Below are 22,727 nucleotides of genomic sequence, written 5' to 3'. Positions count from 1 at the left end.
TGGCGGCCTGATGGGATACAGGGTCAAGGTCTTCTTACTATGTACATCCCACTACGTGGAATCATTAATGCAAAACGCTGTGAGGAGACTTGTTTGATAATTAACCGTTCCGACTGTGAGATCTTACCTGAAAGTGACTCAGTCCTCTCAGAAGATTTACAGGTCTTCCATGTACATGTGGGAATCGTGCGAGTTTGTGAGGTAGTTGATCTATTCGTCACGAGACTTGCCCATGGTGGGGAGGAAACACTGTCCGGCCAAGAGATATGTCGGACCGTACGCCCATGCTCCGAGTGCCTGATGCTGGAGCACATTCGGCGTGCAAGGCCATGCGGATCCTGTTCAACGCTACACTGTGATCCTAGGTATCTCGTGATAGCGGTGCGCAAATCCCGCTTACCGCGGAGGTTTCATGCTCTGTCGGTCCACCAGAGATGCTCTGGAAAGGATGGTTAAGCGCTACTAGAGAGACATTTATGCTCTGAGTATACGCTCAGCGTAATACGCTGAAGGATGCTGCCCTGCAGAAAGACGCATGTCATATGCGAGTGATCGTGATGCCAAGTATCGACAGTGCATGCTACGCGTTTGACGTCCGAATGTGGAGGGGTGCATCATGTATCTGCACCGTAACAGAAGCACGACAGTGCTGACAGACACGTTGGAGTACTCTACGACTGCAATCTTTGCTGCAGATGTACAGTTGCGGCGCAGTCATTCGGGCCGGACCTAAGGATGTTGGAGAGTCTCAAGCTGTGGTTGCCTGTACCATGTATGTGGCATCCGGTGGTGAGAATGATTGCGGCGCAGTACGGCAAATCAGATCGGGTATAATGAAGGCTGAGCCGGATACTGTGTCGTGCGTGGCCTTGGCCGCATGTATCGTTCGATGATAAGTTACACATGATGGTTGACCCCTGCTCTGATAATATTGCTTGTGTTGGTATGCCCATCGTTGCACCTCTGGTTATTGCGAAGAATTACAGTCGTGGCCTGCAAGGGTGACATGTGGTAATGCCCCCAATGGGCAGGCCTCAATCATCTAGAAACACGGCACACCTTCCACCGGCTCGAGGTTGAAGCGGACCGGGACGCCACGCTGCGCTGGGTGACAGGTCGAACTTGGAAGCATGGAGGGGGCATGGAGAAGGGATAGTGTCGATCATTGTCAAACTAGATCAAGGTTTCCGTGAGTGACGACGTCTGGAAGCTCGGCTGATGGTTTACATTATTGGAAATTGTTGAGCTGTCATCTTTCACGTGCTGTTGTACCTACAGAGTACTCCGTAGGAAAGACCCAGGAGCAACTACCTACAGAAAAATTGATGCCTTGGTGTGACGGAGCGGACCCCGAAACTAGGAGTGGGCCAGCTGGCAAAGTCCAGGTAAATTGGTTTGACATCCAATAGAGCGGGTGTTCGGAGTTGTCCGTGGTAATGTGGATGCTGGACCGATGGTGTAAGGATGGATGCTGCTGGTGAAGGCGAAGATGCAAAGACATTCCCAGTCTAACCCGAAAAGGCATGAGAGACATGAATGTCGAAATTTTGCGATTGGCCACCCACAACTCCAACAATCCTTCGAGGAGAATCCAAGTGGACAGGTTTGTGTCACTATATGATGTAACGCGTAGATGTAAGTGCAATGTAGTGTGCACATCATTCGCGCATAGGGCTGCATGATTGCGTTGCGTAGAAGATATAGGTAGGTAGTCCTGTAGTACTATGCTACTGCAACATATCATGAATCGTTTTCAGGATTGACAGTGTAGTAGTAGTGTCAGTCGAGATGAATGGTAGCCAATTGGACGAGTCATACTCTGGTTGCAATGGATCCCATGCTCACTCTATGCCAGACTCTACACAGTGCCATGTACGAGCTATCGAGATGGCTATGCTCGATGCAGCCAGCGTATCCACCTTGTCCGCTTTGTGAGAACTAGTGGTAGTGAAGTGATGCACGTTCTCCACGTAGACCCCTGGAAAAGATTCGCTTTCATAATCGCCCAAGCTGAAATCCTTCAAGGACCGATGCTTCTGGGATCAAAGAGTAATAGCAGCAAGCGAAACAGTCTTCTAGCACATACTGTTTCTCCTCACTGTCCTGCGCGGAATTAGTTTGGCCGTACGAGGCTCCCAGGCCAATGGAAATTTGCCGACGACGAAATCGATGATCCCCAAAGGCTCCATGATTCATGTGAGCGATCAAACAGTTGTCACTGACCATCTCTGACCGCGGGCCTTGCTCGGAATGAATCTTACCTCTTCCGACACATCGTCAACGGGGTTTGCATTCCCGGCTGCATGGTAGCGGGGATGTCGCACCGGGTTAATATCTGAGCAAGCTAGAGAAATTACGTCGTTCACGTTTGTTGCAAGTCAAGACCTTTGAACACCGTGTAGAGTTGACCGAGGACGATGGCAATGGATCAAGCACTCGTCCGGCGTGTTGTGAAGCCCGTTGGAGAGAAAGTGGGACACCTCGTGTCCACTACCCGGCTTTCGGCGCTCCGAGGTCTTCTAGAGTCTGGATTGCGCACTTTGGTAGTCTTCATTCATCCAAGGACACAGTCTGTTGCTAGGATATCATCGTCGGTTACGCAGTAGTTTCAAACAGCGAGGAATGTTTGCTGATGACCGATTAAAATTGCGAGGCGCGCAGTGTTCGCAGGGGGGGGGGGTGAAGGAAGGGGTGCTAAGGTGCTAAGCCGAGGTAAAGACGCACCAAGTGTACCCTCAACCAGGTTTTGTATACCTCCAGGCACGAAAATAGATCGCAAGGAGCGATTTCCCTGTGTGTAATGTTCGTGTTCGGCATCCAGCAGAGTCATCAGTGCACATGTTTGTTCGTTGGAAGTCGGTTTGTAGTCGTCACTTGCATTGCATAACTTTGCGCGGTACCTTGGTGGTACCCGTACCTAACGACTGCCAGGTGGGCCAAGATGCTCAGGAGATCAGTGCCTCAGGCAAACACCTGTCGCCAAGCGAACGTGTGCAATGATGAATGCGGTATTAGCTCCGTGCGCACGTCTATGCAGTTCCCAATATGAGATCATTCTTGAGAGATGCTTTGTGGAGTTACTCCGGCTGCTGGCGGAAGCCCAGGTGGATGTATTGACGCAGTGTTTCATTTCTGCATCATCCTGGCCTACAGGGAGAAGCGAGAACTTGCAGTACCCCAGCTGCCATGCTCTGTAAAGTGCTGTGCCTTGGCCTTTGGGAGACCCCAGATCCCCAGTGTTTGACCATTTGAATGGCTCATCTCGGCGAAGAGATTCGGTGCCCTATGGATCTAGGATGACCGAAATTGTCGACTTTCTGTCTGCGCGGTGATTTTACATATTGATTCTGTAGATTGCCGCCTGTTCGTCCAGTGCACAGGGCGGTTCCGGCAGTGCCCAATGCTATAGAACACTCCGCTTCGACGTCATCCCCTGTACCACTGCCCTGGTCCCGATCACAAAGCCTCTTTCCTCTAGCAGGAAGCAATTTTGAAGTAATAGTAATTATACAAATGCGAGATATATATGAACGTTCCGCGGACCTTGCGCTGAAATCACTCCTAAACTGGTCTGATGACACACCGGAGAAAAATAATCTGAAACAGTATAGAAGATCGCTGTCCCTAGCCATGAAAAGTAATGCTCCATGACTTGATGTGAAGAAACCGGAAGGGCGCATATTCGTGACCCCCGTACACAACTAACGAGTATTGCTCTATCGGCAATCAGCTGGCAAAACGATCCAGAATGCTGATACCTGAAACTCCCTTGAAAAAAGTCTTGTGATGAAATTTGCGCCGAAAGTAATATCCAATGTTCCCTTTTTCGTCCTCGAATGCACATTTCTTTTCCATAACGAACCCTGTGATCGAGGCACATTGCAATGATGTAATCAAGCTGTCCTTGGCTGATCTTGTCGTCCTTGATACAGCGTCTGGCCATCGCCATGATCACACCTAAGCGCCGGAGTAGAACTGCGGTATTCCACTATGAGTATAGGTCATCGGTGACACACCCTCCTCTTGTACTCGATCCAAATGCGCAGCCTCTGCGTACCACTGTGCACTCATCGATCGTCCGGGCATGGGCATTGGGGGGCCGTGACCGGGTACTGGGTCGTACGAATTCCAGGATGGGGGGTAGTATGAGTTGTTTGGTACAATCGGCGCTGAATTAGGGGCAGTTGTCGCACCCCCCATTGTAGTAGCATGCACTGTTGCTGAATTCGTATCTATACTGGTAGGATATTGGTAGGGAGAGGTCCGGCGTGGATAGTCGTGCTGTATTCCCAACCCTTGACCTTGGTACTGCTGCTGTAGGCCTTCAATATTTCCATAAGACATTGAGCGCGCTGGAGGCTGGAAAGGTGGCTGTTGACCCCATTGTCCATCTTGTTGGCCATATGACATGCTCGAACTGGTGCTCATGGCGGCTGGTGTGTGCCCGCCTGAGACGTTGGACTCACTGCCATAAACAGAGTTGGTGGTTGAAGGTGATTGTCTCCAATAGCTTGGGTTAGACTGTGGGCTCTCGTTGACAGTGGATGATGGTAGGAAACTATTTGTAGGTGGCCATTGTGTATCTATAGGGTGAGGATATGGATAAGACGGGTGTTGTACGGGCACTAGCATGGTTAGCACATCGCTTGGGCATAAATCTGGCTGAACTCACTGCCTCGTTGCCCAGGAGTGTGACGAGGGTCTATCTCAGAGTCATCCTGGAAGCCAAATCCAAGAGGTGGCACAGTAGACGGTGGCCCTGGATATGGTGCGCGAAATTCACCCACTCTTTCGCCAGGGATGGAAGAAGGATGTCGTGGTGAGGAATTCGTCGGTGTCGCCGGTTGTCCCGTACTGCCATCTTTTGAACCACCTGTTTGAGACTGTGACATGTCGGGATTGTGCTCAACGGGAAAGAAGTTGCATTCTTTTTTCAGGCGTATGCAATTAGCACAGCGCCCGTTTGAATCATCAGGGGCAAGCAGACATCGAATTTTCCTTCTTCGACAATGTCCTGAAATCCCAATTAGCTGTGTGATCCAATGCCTGGTGAAAAGGCCGGCCAAAACTGCTTACCGCATGCAACAGAAGTTCTATGGTAACCCAGCTTGTTACGAGGTTTATTGTTTGGTGGCGATAGCTCGCCTGGAGCTCCCAAAGCTAATTGGCGCATGTGTGGTGTTGATGAGGACCGTCGGAGTTCCGAAGGCACTTTGCTTTTTGAAGGACGTCTTTTATTACTGGAGTGTAGAAGATCTTGGGTCATAGGCTCCTGGCTTGTCAAGGTACTCTGAATGGATTCGAGGGGATTCGACGGGCTTGCAGTCGATGTGGACTCGGCGACGAGGACACCGACTCCAGGATTGTAGTTGGGAGGGTTGAAGGGCATTGCTGTGTTCATGGGCTGCGATAGTAAGGCGTGCTCTATTCTAGCTGCCGTCTTCTTCGCACGGCGATCTGTTCCCACTGCCATGTGAGGCGCGATGGTGTCGCAATACCAGGTATATCAACGCACGAAACCAAGCAGTGCATGGAAGGATCCTAGGGATATGAGCATCGGATGTTTAAAGTTCGGGAAGGCCCCACCGTGTGCCACAGTGAGGACGGACCTACATACCTAGACCGTCACCCAGGTTGACTTCAAAACGTTGGAGCCGGCACTACCAGAGCGTGTCTACGGAGAGAGGCAGGCAGGTGGTGGATGGCGTTGTGGACCAAGCATGCCATAGGTGTTGGGGCTGATCAATGCGGCGTGTGGACACCAAACGGTAAGGCCAAGGAAGGTCGGATATGCAGACAGGCTGTCCAATAGTGAAAGTGTGGTGAAGTAGTGCTCAATGCTCTCGGCGGCGACAGCTCTCTCTCTCAGCTAGTGGTTCCATACGTTAGCGGGGACGCATCTCCATGAGCAAAGTGACAAGACGCCAAAAGCAATGCCTGTACAAAAGACGAAAAGAAGTAGGGACCGAATATAGAAATCCAAAAAAAATGCGCTCCTGGTCCAAGTGAGTGGATGATGAAAAGTGGCGAGGCAGGCCTGCGCTACTACGACTCTGGGTTGGACTCGTTGGGATGCCAGAAAGTCACCAAAGGATTATACAGGGTTCATTACTGCTCCTTCCAAACAGGCACAAGATCACCTGGGAGAGGCCAAGCCACCAGGTTGCTGTTGGTGGGCCCGCTTGGGCCAAGTGATTTGCGGGATGGGTGTGAAAGGGCTCGCTCACAGCAAACCATGGCTTCCAAGCGTCATCGCTCCGTGGCCCCAGACAGACGCCTTTCGCACTGTCGCTGTTTGGGATGCATGCTTGTCCAAAGGCTCGACACAGCAGACAGCCTGATGCGATGACAATGACATCCAGCCTAGCGTCAGCGGCGGCCGCTATCCACCCACGGTACCAGAGAGACCTTTGTGTGTGTGTGTGTGTCTGTGTTGGAAAAGGGAAGAGATGGTGGGCGCGATTGATTGGCTGGTAGGGTGTTTTCCATGTTCGGCCCCTACAGTCCTGTCCAGTAAGTAAGTACAGGCTAGGGACTTGTACATACAAGGTCATCTATACTATGTAAGGGGCCCTCCTCCATAGTACCAGGAGCGTGCTGCAGGAGCTTGGCCTCAAGTTGCTCCGATCAATATACTGGGTAGCAGGGTCCTCTGCGTCTGCGAACGAACCCTGGGGAACGTGGTTGTGCCGGGGGGTGGTTGTTCAACAGAGTCCGGATCTCAGATGACGAGGACGGCGACGAGGGGTCTCGATGGAGACAGGGCCGATTTGCCTGGGCCAGAAAGCTGACGCAGACTCCCTAGGTACTCCTTACTGGCGACCGGTGGAGCTGGGCAGAACGAGAGGCCGTTGTTCCCAGGTGTCGTGATCAGCCATCTACCTACCCTACCCAACGCTACTACTACACAGTACCCTATGGCTGCTTTACTTGCCTGCTCCACTGCTCCGCTGCTCCGCTGCTCCAGTCCCTAGTGGATGGTGAACGCCCACTCAAACATGCCTGTGGCTGACGAGCTATCGACGGCGACGACAGGGGTACGCCGATGGGAACTGGCCGCCATGTACAATAGTACATACTACAGAGGATGACTACAGAGGATCCCACATCCCACATCCCACATCCCATATCTTATCCCACGGTAGTAGCATCAAGATTTCCTGCGACAGGTCCGCTGCATGGACAAGTCCTTCTCCACCACCTTCATCTCGCTAGGATGACCCTGAAATGGCCTCGATTCATTTCCACTCGCGTCATCGTGATTGAGACGACAATCAGTGTGCGCTCATAGTAGCGTTGCACAACAGGTGTCAACGGTGTATGTCAGTATTAGCGGCGATGGCAGTCCCGGTACGTGATGGAGACGCGTCGGTTGATGCGACTGAAGGCCTGACCCAGACATATGGTTCACGTACGAGACTCTCTGCATCACTTCCACCAATCTCCATGGCTCGAGACTGGACGCACGTGTGCGAAGCGATCCGGCATGAATCCCTTTCGGCCCTATCTATCAATGGGGGACTTTTTGGCGTCAGCGACTAAACCTCTCCAACAGAGTTGCTGTAACGCCCCTCACCGGCCTCGCTGCGCTTGTTTTGTTCTCCGATCGGCATCTTGTAGCATTCCCCCACATACCAGCATACAGGGCAGCCATGTGTGGCGGTCGTGCAAGACTGCTTTTCCATGGCAAGTCATGCCTTTGTCCTTTTTTCTTTTTTTTTTCTCTTCACGCACCCACTACCACTCCACCTGCATCTCCACCTCTATCTCCACCTCTAGAGAAAGCAGGAAATCCCACGCCCCACGATGCCACTATTATCGTCTACAATAGCACCATGTACGCCCGACTGCATCTCAGCCTTCAACGTGTCCTGAATCGTGAAGAAGCAGGCGGCCCCCCTGTTTGATCAAGCCAGGTGCCATGCAGGCTTGCTTTTTTCCTTGACCTACTAGACTGTACGGAAATCTCCTCGTCTCCCGACATTGTAAGGTATGGTCAGTATCACTGTCTCACGATTACTGTGTCATCATCCAGCGCCAGTTTCTTTGTGTTACATGCTTCTGCCTGTCTTTTGCACCTCCTCGTCTTCAACACCTAGGGTCGGTATCCTCTGCCCGACCGTGCAGTCCGGTAAGGGCAATAGTTCTCCTGACGGTAACTCGGTATTGGGTCCCATGATGGTCGATACCGGGTCTATGGTTCCCACGTCCGACTTCCAGCAGAGAGGCTCGAGCAGTGGGCTGGCGATCGCGCGTGCGCCTCTCGGACCTTGTCTTGTGCAGCGCATTTTGGCTAAAATGCCTTTGTATCTGAAACGTACCATATAGATTCCGCATGGACCCATCCGCATTGACCCTTCGGTCCATTCTGCACCATGTATAACGTGATCCACCACCGAGCGCCCACCCCCACTGAGCGCCCACCAACACCAAAATCACTAAATTTTCAACACCAAATTTCTCAACAACCATGGCACCTATTAACGACGCGCTTGCAGCAATTAAATCCTTAACTCTTAGAGAAGATTTTACATACTTAGAAATAGCAGAAAAGTATAGTTGCTCGTAGTTAACCTTATCTAGACGCCACTAGAAAATTTAGTAGGCGCGTACTACTACTCTACTAAATGTAACAAGGCTAGGCTAAAAAAAATAGCTAGCGCTTACTAGATGCCTAGGCTAGACTTAAACAAGGTTCATGGGTTGGCGCTAGGGTCTAGCACTATTATCTAAGGCTGTTTAGCTAAGATATATATATTATACTATGCGAGGATTACTTAGCTTAAGTATTCTCGTGCGTACCTTTTGGACCATGGCCAAGTGGTACAGGCAGGGGAGATGACGTAGTATTCATTTTACAGGCAGGGCGCCTACCTTGTTACACTAAATAGTTAAATACTTAACACCACGCAAGAAAGCAAGCTTATAGAGTATATTAAAGAGCTTTATAGGCAAGGATTACCCCCTATATAAACTATTATTTAAAATTTTATAACTAAAATAATAGGGAATCTAGTAGGTAAAAATTAGGTATAGCGCTTTATTAACTACTATAATATTAATCTTATCTCCTATTAGGCTACTAGGCTTAATTATAACTACTTTAAAGCTAATTCTACCTTTAAGTATAGCTTATACTTTAAGCTTTTATACTAAAAAATAGAGTAATATAATATTAAGAGTTAGTATATCTATAATATAGATAAGAAGGGTTTTCTTATTAGAGTATTATTAAAAACTAAATATATATTTAATAAGAGCGCCTATAAGTAGAGAAAGATTAGAGCTATACTCTAGGATAATAATAGGGAGTAGATTATTACTATAGCTTATATATACGCTAATAGTACTACTTTTACCTCTACCCTTATTTATTAGTCTTAATCTAGAGCTTTATAGGATACCTAGTTATAAGATTTTAACCTATTATAATACTAAGCTTTCTTTATAGGATTACTAAGTAGGTAGATAAGCTATACCCTAGGGGTATCCTAGCTTAAGGAGGTGTTTAATTATAAGATAAAAGCTAAAGCTTATACTTTATACTAGCTCCTTATCCTTAATAGCTATAGATCTTATATAATAATAGAGTTTATTAAGTACTATAATAAATATAAGATACTACTTATAATATATCCCCCTTATAGCACTTATACCCTTTAGCTACTTAATATTATAGTATTTGCTCCCTTTATAGCTTTATATAAAGCTTAACTATCTAGTTTTCTAGATAGCTCCTAAGGGCTTATAAATATTACTAAGAGGGATTTCTACTAGTTATTTAATACTATATAAAGTAATACCTTTAAGGAAAAGCTAATATTAATAGCTTTTAAAGTAATAGGTATCTTACTACTTAACCTTAATATTATCCTTTTAAGGTTTAAAGCACCTATAAATAATAGTAACTAGCCTTCTTTAAGTAATAGTATAACCTTAATATTAAGTATAAGTAATTAGAGAAAGATAGAGTAGTTACTCTATAATACTATAATTAATATCTATAATAAATAGTTAAAGAAGCTTAGCTAGATAATCTATACTATATTAGTAAGAAATACTCTACTTAACTATAAAAATAAACACCTAAGGGCTACCCTAGCTAATAAGAAGAAGCGTAGGAAGTGTAGTAAACCTCTATTATTACCCCCTAATAATAATTATAGTAGTAGTACCTAATTTATTTTACTATTAAAGGTAAAGTAAGTATTTAAGCTCTAGAAGTAAAAGAACCTTAAAGAATAAGAGCTATAATACTAAAAAAGTAAGATAATTAAGCTTTATAAGTAATAGAAGCTTACTAAAGCTTAACTTATAAAAAAGTATTACCTAAATTAAGTAATTACTAAGAAGAAGTAGGAGAAGAAAGCTACTTAAAAAGCTACTATATATAATAAGTAGAAAACTACTAAGTAATTAGAAAAGTAACTCTAAAATAATATTAAAATATCCTAAATAGGTAAGAGGTAAATCCTTAAGCCTCCTACTATTATACTAGCTAAGGTAGTTAATAAGGAGCTAGTAGAAGAGGATATAGTAGTAGAGGCAACTTTATAGTGTAGGTGCCTAATTAGACCCCCTAAAAAGCTGCTTATATAATCTAAAATATTTAATCTACTCTAATAAATCTAATAATTGTAACTCTAAGAAATCTTGTAATAATAGCTATTATAGGTGGCGCAATATCCTCATTTAGTGGGTGGTGGATTTTGGTGTTGGTGGGCGCTCGGTGGGGGTGGGCGCTCGGTGGTGGATCACGTTAGCCGTAGCGCAGTGGTTAACTCAAACTCCAAGTCAGGACAGTCATACATTACAGTACCTACTTTAGTAGCTACAGCGTAGTTGCTCTGCAATGATCGCTTGCCGGTGTTTGCGCAAGGTTGGGGCTTGCGAGCGGGAGGGATGGCGAGGCGCGCTTCCCCGTGGTCGCCTCTGACGCATCTCCCCTACCTACCATACAACACCTAGCCTACCATGCGCGATCGCATGTCTTGGCTCGCCAGGTCCCTCCTCTCTTACTATGTCAACACTTTCTGCATTCTCGACCCTTGCAGCCTGCACTTGACGAATACATCAAGATCTGTCCTATATAAATTTCCCGGTGACCAATGCTTCGCAGCCTCCGACCTACCGGGCCCCCCTTCTGTGTCGAGGCCACCGGTAGAGGCCGTCTCCAAAGCTCGCCGACGCCGGACGGCAGCATGCCTGGAGCTTGAGCCACGCGCGTAAGTTGCCTCAGCGTCTACAGACCATGGACATGGGCCGGACGATAGCATGGCTTCGAGAGCTGTGCGGTATGACACATGAGGCATGTACTCTACCATATGTTCCGCAAGCCATGTATGTATCATCCAACAGTATCGTTATTGACCTATCTATTCCGATCCAAGTACATGGCCCGACTTTCCTACCAACAATCAATCCGCTTCATTAATTCGCGCCTGGTTGAGTTGCCTATCTCTTCTTCACCACGCGAACGCCACAAAGACTACCCCACGCCAAAGAACCAAGAATGCTCCTCCCACAGCTCCAACTTGGTGCACGTGTCAGCATCAAGCACAGTTTACTCCTCGGTCGAGATAAACTGGTGGTGCATGTGTGCAACCTTGACCGTGTCACGATCCATGGATACCTACAGTCGACCCATGTCGACGCATTCACCCTTTGACCCTGCTTCAGCAGCCATCGAGATGCTTTTTTGGCCCTTGGAGATACTTTGGGGGCATCACTAAAATGAGAAGATTCCTTTGAGCGCCATGCAAGGGGCGCAGGGACATGATTACCATTCAGAGCACTGCTGCGCTCTGCACCCAAGAAGGCTTGAAGCGAATAGGAACGGCTGATCGCATATTGCCAGACGACTAATGCCCTTCATATCTGAAGCAATGGTTGACATCGTCTCATCCATGAGAGCTTCTGTCACTTGATGTTGTACATGGTCCACCAGGGGCTCAGTCGTATCGCGATATTGATCCTCCTGTATTTCTCTTTGAAATAGATTGCTTACGCGATGCAGTGCAGGCAATACGAGGCTTTATCAAGCTCCAGTATAGTCTGGGTTATAGAAGAGGCTTGTCCCTATACTTTACCGGTTGTCAGGCTATCTAAGAGACTTTGTCTACTATGGCTTGATATGATCTACCCGAGCTTTTTACCTGTTCGCCGAGGAGCGTATTTGATATAATGATCCCTCTGAATATTGACTTTCCCTCCCTTACGCAGATCCAATAAAGAACGCACCACCTCGAATTTTACCGAAATTCCAACAGCCACGTCAGCAGTACTTGCTATTTGAAGACGTTTATTTTCGCACTTGCAATCTGAAATGGCTCTGCCTTTGCCTACAGCCACAGGACATTACAGCCGCTATGCAGGAGGCTTACTCAATTCCCATTAGCGGGTCAATAGCTCGAACAATGTTGAGAGTCGTGTAAAGAATGGCAAAATCTACATCTCCACGGAGATCTCATACCCAGGAGATAGGACATGAGGACTTGCCCATTACAGTCTAACCTAGCTCTGGGAGTCTGGTTAGTTGTACTACCAACGATGGGCATCACTATGTACACTGACCCCAGTCCTGCCTTGTCGATCACCCGTCCACTGTAAACAGAAGCAACCTCTCAAATGCCGTGGTGCAAGATGGTGCTAATCAAATGATCGCCCGGGTGGCTGCCTCGCGTCCACCAGTGAATACAAGAAAACTCAATAGAGCTCATGAACGAGCGCTTATGATCGTCAATACCCTTCGCTGAGATCGATTTAAACGACTGGGCCTTTCATGGATATGAGTAGGTAAGATCTAGCCGCTGTGCTAATTCGTCCTTACTCGATCTCGCAACTTGAGCGCCTACAGACCTCATCCAGCCTAGTCGGAGGACCACTGTCAGCTTATTTCGACTTGTGCAGCAAGTTGACGGAAGTGATGCGCCTTGTTTACTCATGCGGGAGTCGTCCACGCTCATTCGGCGAGAATTGCGTGTGCAAGCATTGTGTGCTACCGTCTGGTTGACCCGGCTGGTTCAGTACAGGCTGAGCAGTGTAAAGCTTTCCATAAGCTAGGCCATTGTACCTGTAGATCACGGCTCTGTTAAGGGCAACTTGCACGTCAGGCTCTACTCTTCAGTAGCGCGCACAGGCAAAATCTAGATTTAAGTCAAAATAAATCGGAGCGTCCGTCCCATGATACTGATCTCCGCCAGGGAACAAAGGTGTCAATGTTCAACTTGCGCGAATGTTCACAACAAAGACTAGTCTTTGCTTTCTCTCTACATCTATCTAATTACCTGGCGAAAAAGGGCGACTACTATCACCCCCTGCATCTAGAAACTCACCAACAATCAGACCTTGCCATAACGGTCGCAAAAAGCTAATGTAACCGAACGTTCTGTGGCAGTCTTGTGAAACGCACTATGAGCGTGGACTCTGTGCCATCCCCCGCCGCGCCACAGCCGATCGTATGGCGGTATGAACCTCCACAACCGCCTGCCTTCTCGGCAAGGGCCCTGTTGCCGCATGTCGCGCCGATATCTTTATTGATTTGGTTTCAAACCAATCTATTGGGGCCCAAGTGCTAGGAAGCGGAAGTTGTCGTGAAACTCTTTCCGGGATCCGAGGTCCAGATATTCCGTAAGTGATGGGTCGGCACTTAGGTGCCTAGCATCTAATGGCTTGATGATTAAGTCGAGTAGCATGCTCGGAGAGTTCGCATCGCGGGCACTACATACTACTACAGGCTGAAGGCTACATTACCTTGCCAGGCCAGGGTGCTGTTCGCGATTTGTCAAGTGATGGCTTGCTACTGTTCAGGGTTTGTCCCTTCTAGGGACGAGACAAAGTTCACATTAATTCATAGGGGGGGGCTCCTGTCGACATGATCCAGGCGACGATTGGAACAATCCAAAGGCAAGTTCCGGCAGCCAACTATCAGCTCAATTGTGGCTTGCAGTTCTTGGCTCGGCATGCTACTCTAAGATGATGAGTTGCTAAATCTGAGTCGACAGAGGACTGCCAGCACAGGTCCCATTCTTGATAGGTCATATCATCGCAAGCTCTTTATCAGCTCTTGACGATTGCTGATTCGCTACCACCGTCGTATTACTACTACCCTTTTTGTCCCCACTTTTTTAGCAACTAGGAGTTTGTAAGGACTTCGAGTGCACAGCCTTTCGGTGCTCGCTGCGAGCGAATTCTTCCCCGTCGCTAATTGCATCAGATCGGTGCTGATCACATTTAGCACCACAGTATCTCGACAGCGGATCGCGCTTAAAGGCCCCATACATGACGATCCATACTGCTCTAAGATGTCATGGCAATCCACATTTTGACGCCGGCGGGACAAGGATCTACCGGCGCGCCAGACAAATCTACCTAGTATGTGGCAAGCATTCCTATCGCCAAGCCATGACACTATCCTTTCTCCAAGCACCTGGCTAGGAGCAACTCACCCAGCGCCGAACATGCCGACACACACGGCCACACCCACCATCGGGGTATTGGGAGAGGCTAACTGTGGGGTTTGGCGAGTGTGCAACCTAGCCCTGGAATTTGGGCCTGAGGACCGGACAAGACACCACTAAGGAGATCTTCAAAATCGGTATCATTGTTCCGCACCGAGAGATCTACAAGTTCCCGGTGACCCGCGCAAACTCAGAAAGACGAAACCCAAGTGCCGCGTGCAGTGGACATGGGTCTCGTTGTTTTTTGTCTTGTGGCTAGCAACACGTTTAGGGGGCTGATCACCCCATATGTATTGGGGCATGTTTGAGTCTGTTATGCGCAGGATAGTCCGCCGACACAAGTGAATATCGGGCTTGGATCGTCAAAAGTACTGGTTGTTGGGCTATTGGAGGTTTTGCTCGGACTTCCTGCTGAATTTGTACAATTCCTCCGTCTGTTAGTTGTGGTGCATGTTAATTCCAGGGTTGGAGGGCCGACTTAGGACCGACAGTCGGTTCAGGAACCAAACTCTACTCCGTATCGTGATACTGTATATCGCTTTTTGAGGTAAGACGCACGAACGAACATGTTCACATAATGAGATGCTGTGTGCTCTCCATATTGTCAGCTAAACGAGGGAGTGGTGATGACGTGGGTTCAAAGTAACATCACGTGCCATGTACATTGCCCACAAACATCCTCTATTGCTGGATCTATCAACATGCGACATGAGATTTTGGCGTTGGGGTTTTTCTTTCTCTAACCCACATAGGCAATTGTAGCTTCATGTTTCTTTCTCTGTCCCACCTGGAGTCGCTGGGTGTTCATTCCATGTATTTGGGACACAGGATGCAACAAATTCCCGCGGCCAATTATGCAGGACTCACGCCACATTCTCGTCATACCTGATCGCAATGGCCTTTGAAAACTTCGCACGATCTATACAGCCGCAAATTCTTTTTGTTTTCCCCAATTCGGCCAATCAAAATGCCTGTATATATTCACACAACTCCGAGTCAGCGATCTCCAGATTGATAATTTTTGTGTAAGCATTAACGAGAACGCCTAGGTCAAGTCGTTTGATCATCACTGAAGAGGCTATTCTTCGGTCTTGTTCTCAGTCAGCAGGGACCATCAGGGATATGACTTCCAAGTCGGCCGAGTATACTGGGGGACTTTGTATCGGAAACCGTGGGGGAAGCTGGAACATCTGTTAAGTAAGACACAATATCCATCGGGCAGACTGCTGATCGACCAACGATAACGACAAATCACAGAGCCCTTGCTTGTTATCCTTCAACCTGAACAATGCCACGCCCGCCTTGGCATCAGCATGACTCTAGTCCATAATACATATACATATAGAAAGGGAATAATAACAACGATAATACATGGAATAAAAATCCTCCGCGTCCACCGAACCTTGAACGAATTCCGGTCAGGGTTCATGAGCTCGATGCCCGGCCCCGTCAAACCACACCGTTCACCAACCGCAGATCACGGTGGTACGATCAATATTGTATGAAAGAGGGCCCGATGATTCGATCAATATCCTGAAAGAAAAAAGGGCCCGATGATAATTGTTTGTTGCCCAGCCAGGCTCCTAGCCCCTGTCATCCTAATATGTACCGAGTTTCCCGAGGGCCATCATCCTACATGCACAGTAAGTAGTAATGACCTAAAGCATGACGAGACCGACTGAAGGCAACGACCGCTGGGCTGACTTGCTTGCTTGCTCCACAAATATGCATGCTGTATAATGTGTATGGATGTTACTACGATTACCACTTTCAGGCCCTGGAGGAAATACAGGACCCTTGCACGTTGGGTTGTCTCTTTGCTAGTCCTCCGTATTAAAGCCGAGCCATTGGAGTTTACGAGCCGGACAGATGGCTATACAGCATTCATCCGGGCCAAATCAGTTTAATACGTCACTTAGCCAATGATGTAATCTCAACTTGCATAAAAAATCAAAGACAAATACTTGCTGCAGATTCACCCGTGGTAGTGAGGCTAAACTACCTAAACTGTACATGCACGATTAACTATAGGTTCGCTATGTCATGCTCATCCTGAGCTAATTTCAACACCTATGGTTCCTAATAGCTCTCTACAGCAGATGCTAAATGCCTAGACCAATGCACACTGTTAACACAGGCTGATACAAGGTGTATGCTGGATGTTTAGAGCATATCGGGAAAAGTAAGATCCTTCTTCCCTAGGTTCTACAAAGGCCCGTGAATTGAGTGCTTACTAGGCATATGTATAGGTCCAGCTCTGTGGCAGCAAGGTCAAACCATTGATTTTCTTCAAACCACCGGCTTATTCCCGAATATCAGACTACATAAACATGTCTTTATTGTTTCGCAGGTTCACATGTGTTATACCTACACAGATACATGCTAAATATCTCTCACTAAACTTCTGTTTGCCTAAGCATCATATCGAGTATTCTATGCGCATCCATGAGGGTTACCATCCTGGATTGCCTTCTGTTCATGGCTGCTTCTGTGTATGCAAAGTCCCCTCTTACCTATCTTCTCTCTATCTTGATGACAGAGGGGTATCTTTGAACATAAAGATAGTGGGCTATATTATATGCGGTTGTACTAGCCAGTCTGTACCAGAATTCATGGATATCGGGACATCTTCCTGCAACTAATATATTCATTTCAAAGACGGCATTGTCCCCAAGGGTTCATCAGTCATAGATGAACGGGTGCACCTACAAGGACGGGGAAGACAAACATATTCGATACTACAAGAAGGATTTGCAGTATGCTGTACCAAAGAACCATCACAGTAGTCCAGGTTCATCCTAGTGTAATCTGCGGTTCAAGTAGCTAACAAAGATCCCACAGGCTTGGAGATTAATTACGGAACTCAGGTGGGATAGTATTACTACTGAGTACTGTAATACATACACTCGACTAATCCATGCCGTATTTTATGGGATATGCCGCAAACACAGATTCAAGCCTGCGCTTAAATAGAAATGCTGGGTTGAACCTTATTGCAAGAAGGCCAAAAAGCCGTTTAATACTACACCATATGGCAGAGGACCGTTGGATACGGTACCACCTTGAATCGTCCATATGATCACCTGCCTCACCGCCGACACGCTCGAAGCCTCCAGTTGACTAGTGATGGCTCAGCATCAAGGCTGATGGGTGCGCGGGCGCTCTCGAGTCTCGACTTTGACATTCTGCGCAGCCACGGGTATGGCCACGATCGACAATTGATATTGGACTGTCACCCTCAGAGTCTATGGGTATACCAATCACGATTTCTGGATAGACAATCTTGAAACTCTACTCACCTAGACGAGCTCTTATCTCAATAGTCATAAGTCAACGATCCACCTCCCAAATTATCCCTATCCTCAGTAACTACACAACCATTCTATCCCGAGGGTACTCTCATCACGCAGGTCATATAAAGGATACATAATCTCGAAATGCAAATCATCGTATCGCTAATACTAATCTGCCTGCGCGCATCTTACGTAAGACATACATCACACAGCTGCAAAGGTCCTGCAGAGAAAGTATGTACCTTAGGACTTACTACAGTACGTGGCTGGTACGTTGGCTTTGCAGCAAAAAAGCCCGTTAAATAATTTTCTCTACCCTAAGGTTAAAATATATAAACATGTCTTCTTCCTCCATTAGGTACATAAGATGGCATACCTGCCTAACACCTATGGTACGTAGTGACATTATTTATAACAAACACGCCTAATTTTGGCTGTGCTTATAATTTAATTACATAAATACACATCAAGCATCCTTCTTACCGTTCCAAATTCAACCATGAGGCTTACCATCCCTGTCTGCCTTCTGTTCATGGCTACTCTGCCTAAGTATGGCCCCCTCTTACCTGACGTATTTTCATTCCATCTTAACTATAGAGGAATATCTTTCAACAGTAAGATAGGGGGGAGAGGTTCCGTGCGGGTACTCTGGCCCTGGCACCTTCATAGGCTACAATAATTAGAACACATAGGCTTGCTGCGAAACAGGAAAGGTGTTTCCCAATCAGTCTCTCTGCCAAGTGAAGTTCGAGGGCGACCCCAAGTATAGGTATGTGCGAAATCGAACTGAAGCCAGGAGAGACACGTGAAACAGTACGGCTGGCACTTGCGCAGTGCTGTACTCAAAACGCCGTTGTGCCTCTAAAACCCGGTGGTTTACATGCCAACTGCTTGTAATCATGCCATTACAGGTCCTGCGCACGTGAGGTTGCAGCCTTGCTAGTTCCTAATATGCCATGTTCGACTAGATCAATGCTGTCCATTATTCTACCTACTGTAAATGATGTGATGAAAGTATTGATTGAAGAATCTATGGACGAAAAGCCAAGGTGGCTAGATATAGATATCCCCACTAGTCCCAAATGGGTGTCTCCCAGACAACCCGGACAGGGGAGTCTCTACTATTAGTGGTGGGCAGTCACCACCTTAGTATAAGGTAAGCACTATAGGTAATAAAGAAATAATAGTCCCCTAAATCTATAGTAACTATAAATATGCAAAGGAAAAACGTCTATATTAGATAGTAAGCTCTAAGATAAGTTAATTAAGTCTCTCTAACGTTAGATATAGCAATGCTTTAGTGCATATATTAGCTAGGTTCTCTACTAATATAATATATTAGATACTATAATTACTAGCTAAAAATTGCTCCTAGACAAAGTAGTAATATACGTGAATATATTTTAACTATAAATTAAGCTTTTAGTCTTAAATAAGTAAGATAGCAGGTTTATTATCTATAAGCAGCTAATATATTAGCTTTATAGGTATTAATTCTATAATAGCGTGATAGGCCTAGACTAAATATAAGGCAGTATATAAGGAAGCTATATATTTAGCTTTATAAGTACTTTATACAACGCAGCTCTGTCTCTTAGAAGACTAGGAGATAACTAAGCTATTAATCTTTAGGATGTATCTAGAAAATAACTTTAAATTATTAGGATCTAATGCGTATAAAGCGTCTAAGTATATTACAACCTCTAGGCGTTATCTACTAGGTAGTGTTCTAATTATTAACTAATATACAGATATAGCGCAAATATACTAGAGTACTTAGAATACTAACTTAAGGTAGTTATCTAATAGGTTAGCGTTATATAAACTAAGAAGTCTAATAGTATATACTAGATTAGGTCTACTTACTACTACTATAAAGTTAAGTAAACTAATAATAGATTAGAATTTCTTCTATTAGTTAAGATTAACAGGTACTTTAGCAGGGGTCTATAGTAGGAATAAGCTAGGGTTAATAGGTGTCTATTGCCTATTATAGTCTATTATCCTATATTATTAAAGCACTACTATAATATAGGTGCGTTAGTAGAGTTTAATATAGTAGTTAAGATACTTAATTTCTAGACTAAGGAGTATTCTAGGACGTCCTAGATCTTAAAATTAGAAGCGGGTCTTTATAAGTTTAAGTATATAGGCGATCTAATATTATATACCTACTATTAGGACGTTATCTATATAGATTCTAAGAACTAGATACTCTAATATAAAGATATAGGGGTTAAAATCTGCTTAGATAAAATACTAGGTCTTTAGCTAATCTAATAGGACAGCATACTATTTATGTTCTAATTACTTAAGTCTATAGAGTGTCTTAAGTAGTAGGAACGCTAAACTATTATTAGCTATTCCTAGCGGTGGCTAGTAGTATATCTTATGCTTAAGATATCTATTTAGGTATATAGTGTTAAAGTCCACCTATTATATATACTATCCCTTTATAGCAGCTAGTACTAGGAGTATACGTAAACTATTATATCTAATAACTAGGAAGTATATATTATTATAGTTAAAACTATAGCGTTAAGAAAATCCCTATATAATAAGCTGTGCTTTTCTCTTAACTATATTACTAGATTTATCTTGCTTAGTGTTAAAGACCTAGTAGGTGCCTATAAGCTTTATTCCTAAAGGTATCTTATATTAGGGTACTACTTTCTAGGTTCTATTATTAGCATAATTAGCAATTTCCTTCTCTATAGTAGGGCGCTATAAGGAAGCATAGGTATTGCTAGTAGCTTCTATATATATCTGTAGAGTGTCTATTAATATTACTATAGTAGAGAAGGTTATTAAGAATAAATAGGTATATATAAGTGCATCCTCCTTATATATAGTTAAGAAGGGTCGTGCTAATATATATATACCTTAGTATTACTTAGGTATTCTTATCTATTACCTAATATAGGTAATAGCTCCTTATAAGGATATAGATAATTTAGAAGTTTGTAACCTCTTATATAGTAGGTTAGAAGTTTATAAGCTTAGGGATCCTAGAGATAGCGTATCCTATGCTATTACAGTTAGTAGATAGTTAGAGAGGTAGTTAGGACTATTAAGAAAATTCTGTAGTAGACTTGTAGCTCTACTCTTAAGGGTAGGAGTTTGTAGGGTAGAGGGAAGGTTACTAATATCCCCTAGCTTAGTATTATTATAAACTTTAATAGGTAGGAGAGTAGTAACTAATTCCCTAGGTCTCTATGCGTTAATATTTTAGTTATTTATAGGATATCCTAGCGTAGGATTTATTCTATATTCCTAAATAGGCCTAAAAATTTATAGAATAGGTGCAGCAAATATAACATCTTAGGATTAAATAATAATATATTGTTGTGGTATATAGAGACAACTTATCTAGGTACTATAGCTATAGCTAATAAATATACCTTGTTCTAAGCGATATAGGAGTTTAGTGCCTACCTTTCTAGCTTCTATAGGAATATAAATATATCCTAGGATGCTAAAGGGCTAGAGTTATTAAATAGATAGCCTCTTCCTAAAGAGCTGTTTGTATAGTGTGCGACGCAGAGGATTAGTAGAATATAGCGCTATATTTTTAAGGAAGTTTACTAACTTTATAGCTTCTACCTAGAGGAAAAGCATATTATTAGAAGAGATTATATATTATATAATTTAAAATAGGGTTTAGTTAAACTATTCTAGTATACTATTTATCTTATAATAGTATAGTAGTACTAGTTTATAAGTAATACTATTTACTATAAAGAACTTTTAGAGATTATAGCTAATATATTCTCTACTATTATTAGATTTAAATATCTTAATAATAGAATACGTAAGGATATTTAGGCCTATAGGAGCTCTCTTAGTTTTAAATTAGGTATTAGTATAGGCGATAAAATCCTTAATAGCTTATAGTGTATTAGCCTTAAGTTTAAGAAACTAAATCTATAAATACTGTGTAGTATTATTAATAAATAAGATATAGTACTAGGCACTACTAATACTTCTTATAGGCATCTTTCTAGAGAGGTCTAAGTAAATAAGTTTAAGAGGTTAGGTATACCTTAGTAATCCTAATATTAGGACATAGTGCACAGATTTTAATTATTAATATATAGTGTATTTAAAATTGTCTAGTTTTGCTAGTACTAAATACCTATCTATATAACTACGTGTTAGGTTTAGTATAGATAAGTGTCCTATTACTTTATAAAATTGTTAGTATGTCTTAAAACTATTATGTGTATCCTTTGCCTTTGTCGCTACTACTATCGCCTTCGCCGTTATTATTTAGTTAATTAGTAGGTATAAGCTTGTGAGTGTAAATATAGAAGGTAAGGATAGGTGTTTAGTTTAGATTTATATAATACTATTAATATATTGTGCCTATAATATATAGTAGCTATTTCTAAAGAGGAATAGGTTATTATATTTACTAAAGAGCTTAAATCCTTTATATTAGATATAAGACTATAAGAATAATTAGGTACTATATAGTTTAGCGCTATAGATAGTGTCTATTAGTTCTATAATAGTAGTTAAGCTATCTAGTAAAATATAGTAAAGTTAAATAGTGCCACTTCCTTAAATAGGGAGCTTAATACTGCTAGCTATAGTAATAGTGCCTAACTTCTTAGTTAAGGACACAAAGTTATTAGCGTAGCTAGATATATACTTAGAGGTACTAGTATTAAAGAGCTATTATAGTAGGTTAATTACTATAGGCTAGCGTATAGCAGCGTATACACTTACTAGTCTTAAGTATTTGCTATTTAAATTTAGTAGTAGGTATAATAGTAGTAGTAAAGCTATTAGGTCTATATAGGTATAGGTAGAGTAACTAATAACTATAATAGAGCTATTAGATTCTTTAGCTTTGCTAGGGGGTTTAATAGTAGTAGTATTATTTGCCTTCTGCTTCTTAGAATTTATAGGTGCGTCCCCCTTTACTTAACTCTCCTTATACTTTTTAAGAGTATAGCAGGTAGGGTAGAGG

General features: G+C 44.3%; 5 protein-coding genes across 5 annotated transcripts; 2 read left to right on the top strand and 3 right to left on the bottom strand.

Moving 5' to 3' along the window:
• Positions 1 to 3,957: 3,957 nt before the first annotated feature.
• On the bottom strand, positions 3,958 to 5,473 carry IAQ61_009058 (uncharacterized protein; the record flags this gene model as incomplete). The annotated part of the gene is made up of 3 exons (XM_003836677.2): positions 3,958 to 4,625; positions 4,673 to 5,014; positions 5,077 to 5,473. 3 exons carry the CDS (start codon positions 5,471 to 5,473, stop codon positions 3,958 to 3,960), a joined length of 1,407 nt encoding a protein of 468 aa, XP_003836725.2.
• Positions 5,474 to 5,904: 431 nt separating this feature from the next.
• IAQ61_009057 (uncharacterized protein) lies at positions 5,905 to 6,341 on the top strand (the record flags this gene model as incomplete). Its single annotated transcript, XM_066098237.1, has 2 exons — positions 5,905 to 5,939; positions 6,032 to 6,341. 2 exons carry the CDS (start codon positions 5,905 to 5,907, stop codon positions 6,339 to 6,341), a joined length of 345 nt encoding a protein of 114 aa, XP_065951876.1.
• A 7,215-nt stretch (positions 6,342 to 13,556) lies between these two features.
• Positions 13,557 to 14,293, bottom strand: IAQ61_009056 (uncharacterized protein; the record flags this gene model as incomplete). Its single annotated transcript, XM_003836671.2, has 2 exons — positions 14,152 to 14,293; positions 13,557 to 13,719 (listed from the first exon to the last, which is right to left on the bottom strand). The coding sequence occupies exons 1-2, from the start codon at positions 14,280 to 14,282 to the stop codon at positions 13,557 to 13,559; spliced, it is 294 nt and encodes a 97-aa protein (XP_003836719.1). The 5' UTR covers positions 14,283 to 14,293.
• Positions 14,294 to 15,426: 1,133 nt separating this feature from the next.
• On the top strand, positions 15,427 to 16,141 carry IAQ61_009055 (uncharacterized protein; the record flags this gene model as incomplete). Its single annotated transcript, XM_066098236.1, has 5 exons — positions 15,427 to 15,454; positions 15,509 to 15,516; positions 15,578 to 15,656; positions 15,717 to 15,958; positions 16,007 to 16,141. 5 exons carry the CDS (start codon positions 15,427 to 15,429, stop codon positions 16,139 to 16,141), a joined length of 492 nt encoding a protein of 163 aa, XP_065951875.1.
• A 1,406-nt stretch (positions 16,142 to 17,547) lies between these two features.
• IAQ61_009054 (uncharacterized protein) lies at positions 17,548 to 18,069 on the bottom strand (the record flags this gene model as incomplete). Its single annotated transcript, XM_003836670.2, has 2 exons — positions 17,548 to 17,688; positions 18,007 to 18,069. Coding segments are annotated over 2 exons (204 nt in total), but the record flags the coding sequence as incomplete, so codon positions are not given.
• Positions 18,070 to 22,727: the final 4,658 nt, after the last annotated feature.

The sequence above is a fragment of the Plenodomus lingam genome (assembly GCF_022343315.1).
Source record: "Plenodomus lingam strain CAN1 chromosome Unknown contig_5, whole genome shotgun sequence".
Taxonomy (NCBI): Eukaryota; Fungi; Ascomycota; class Dothideomycetes; order Pleosporales; family Leptosphaeriaceae; genus Plenodomus; species Plenodomus lingam.
The sequence above is the reverse complement of the archived record's forward strand: the minus strand, read 5'-3'. Positions and strand labels throughout refer to the sequence as shown.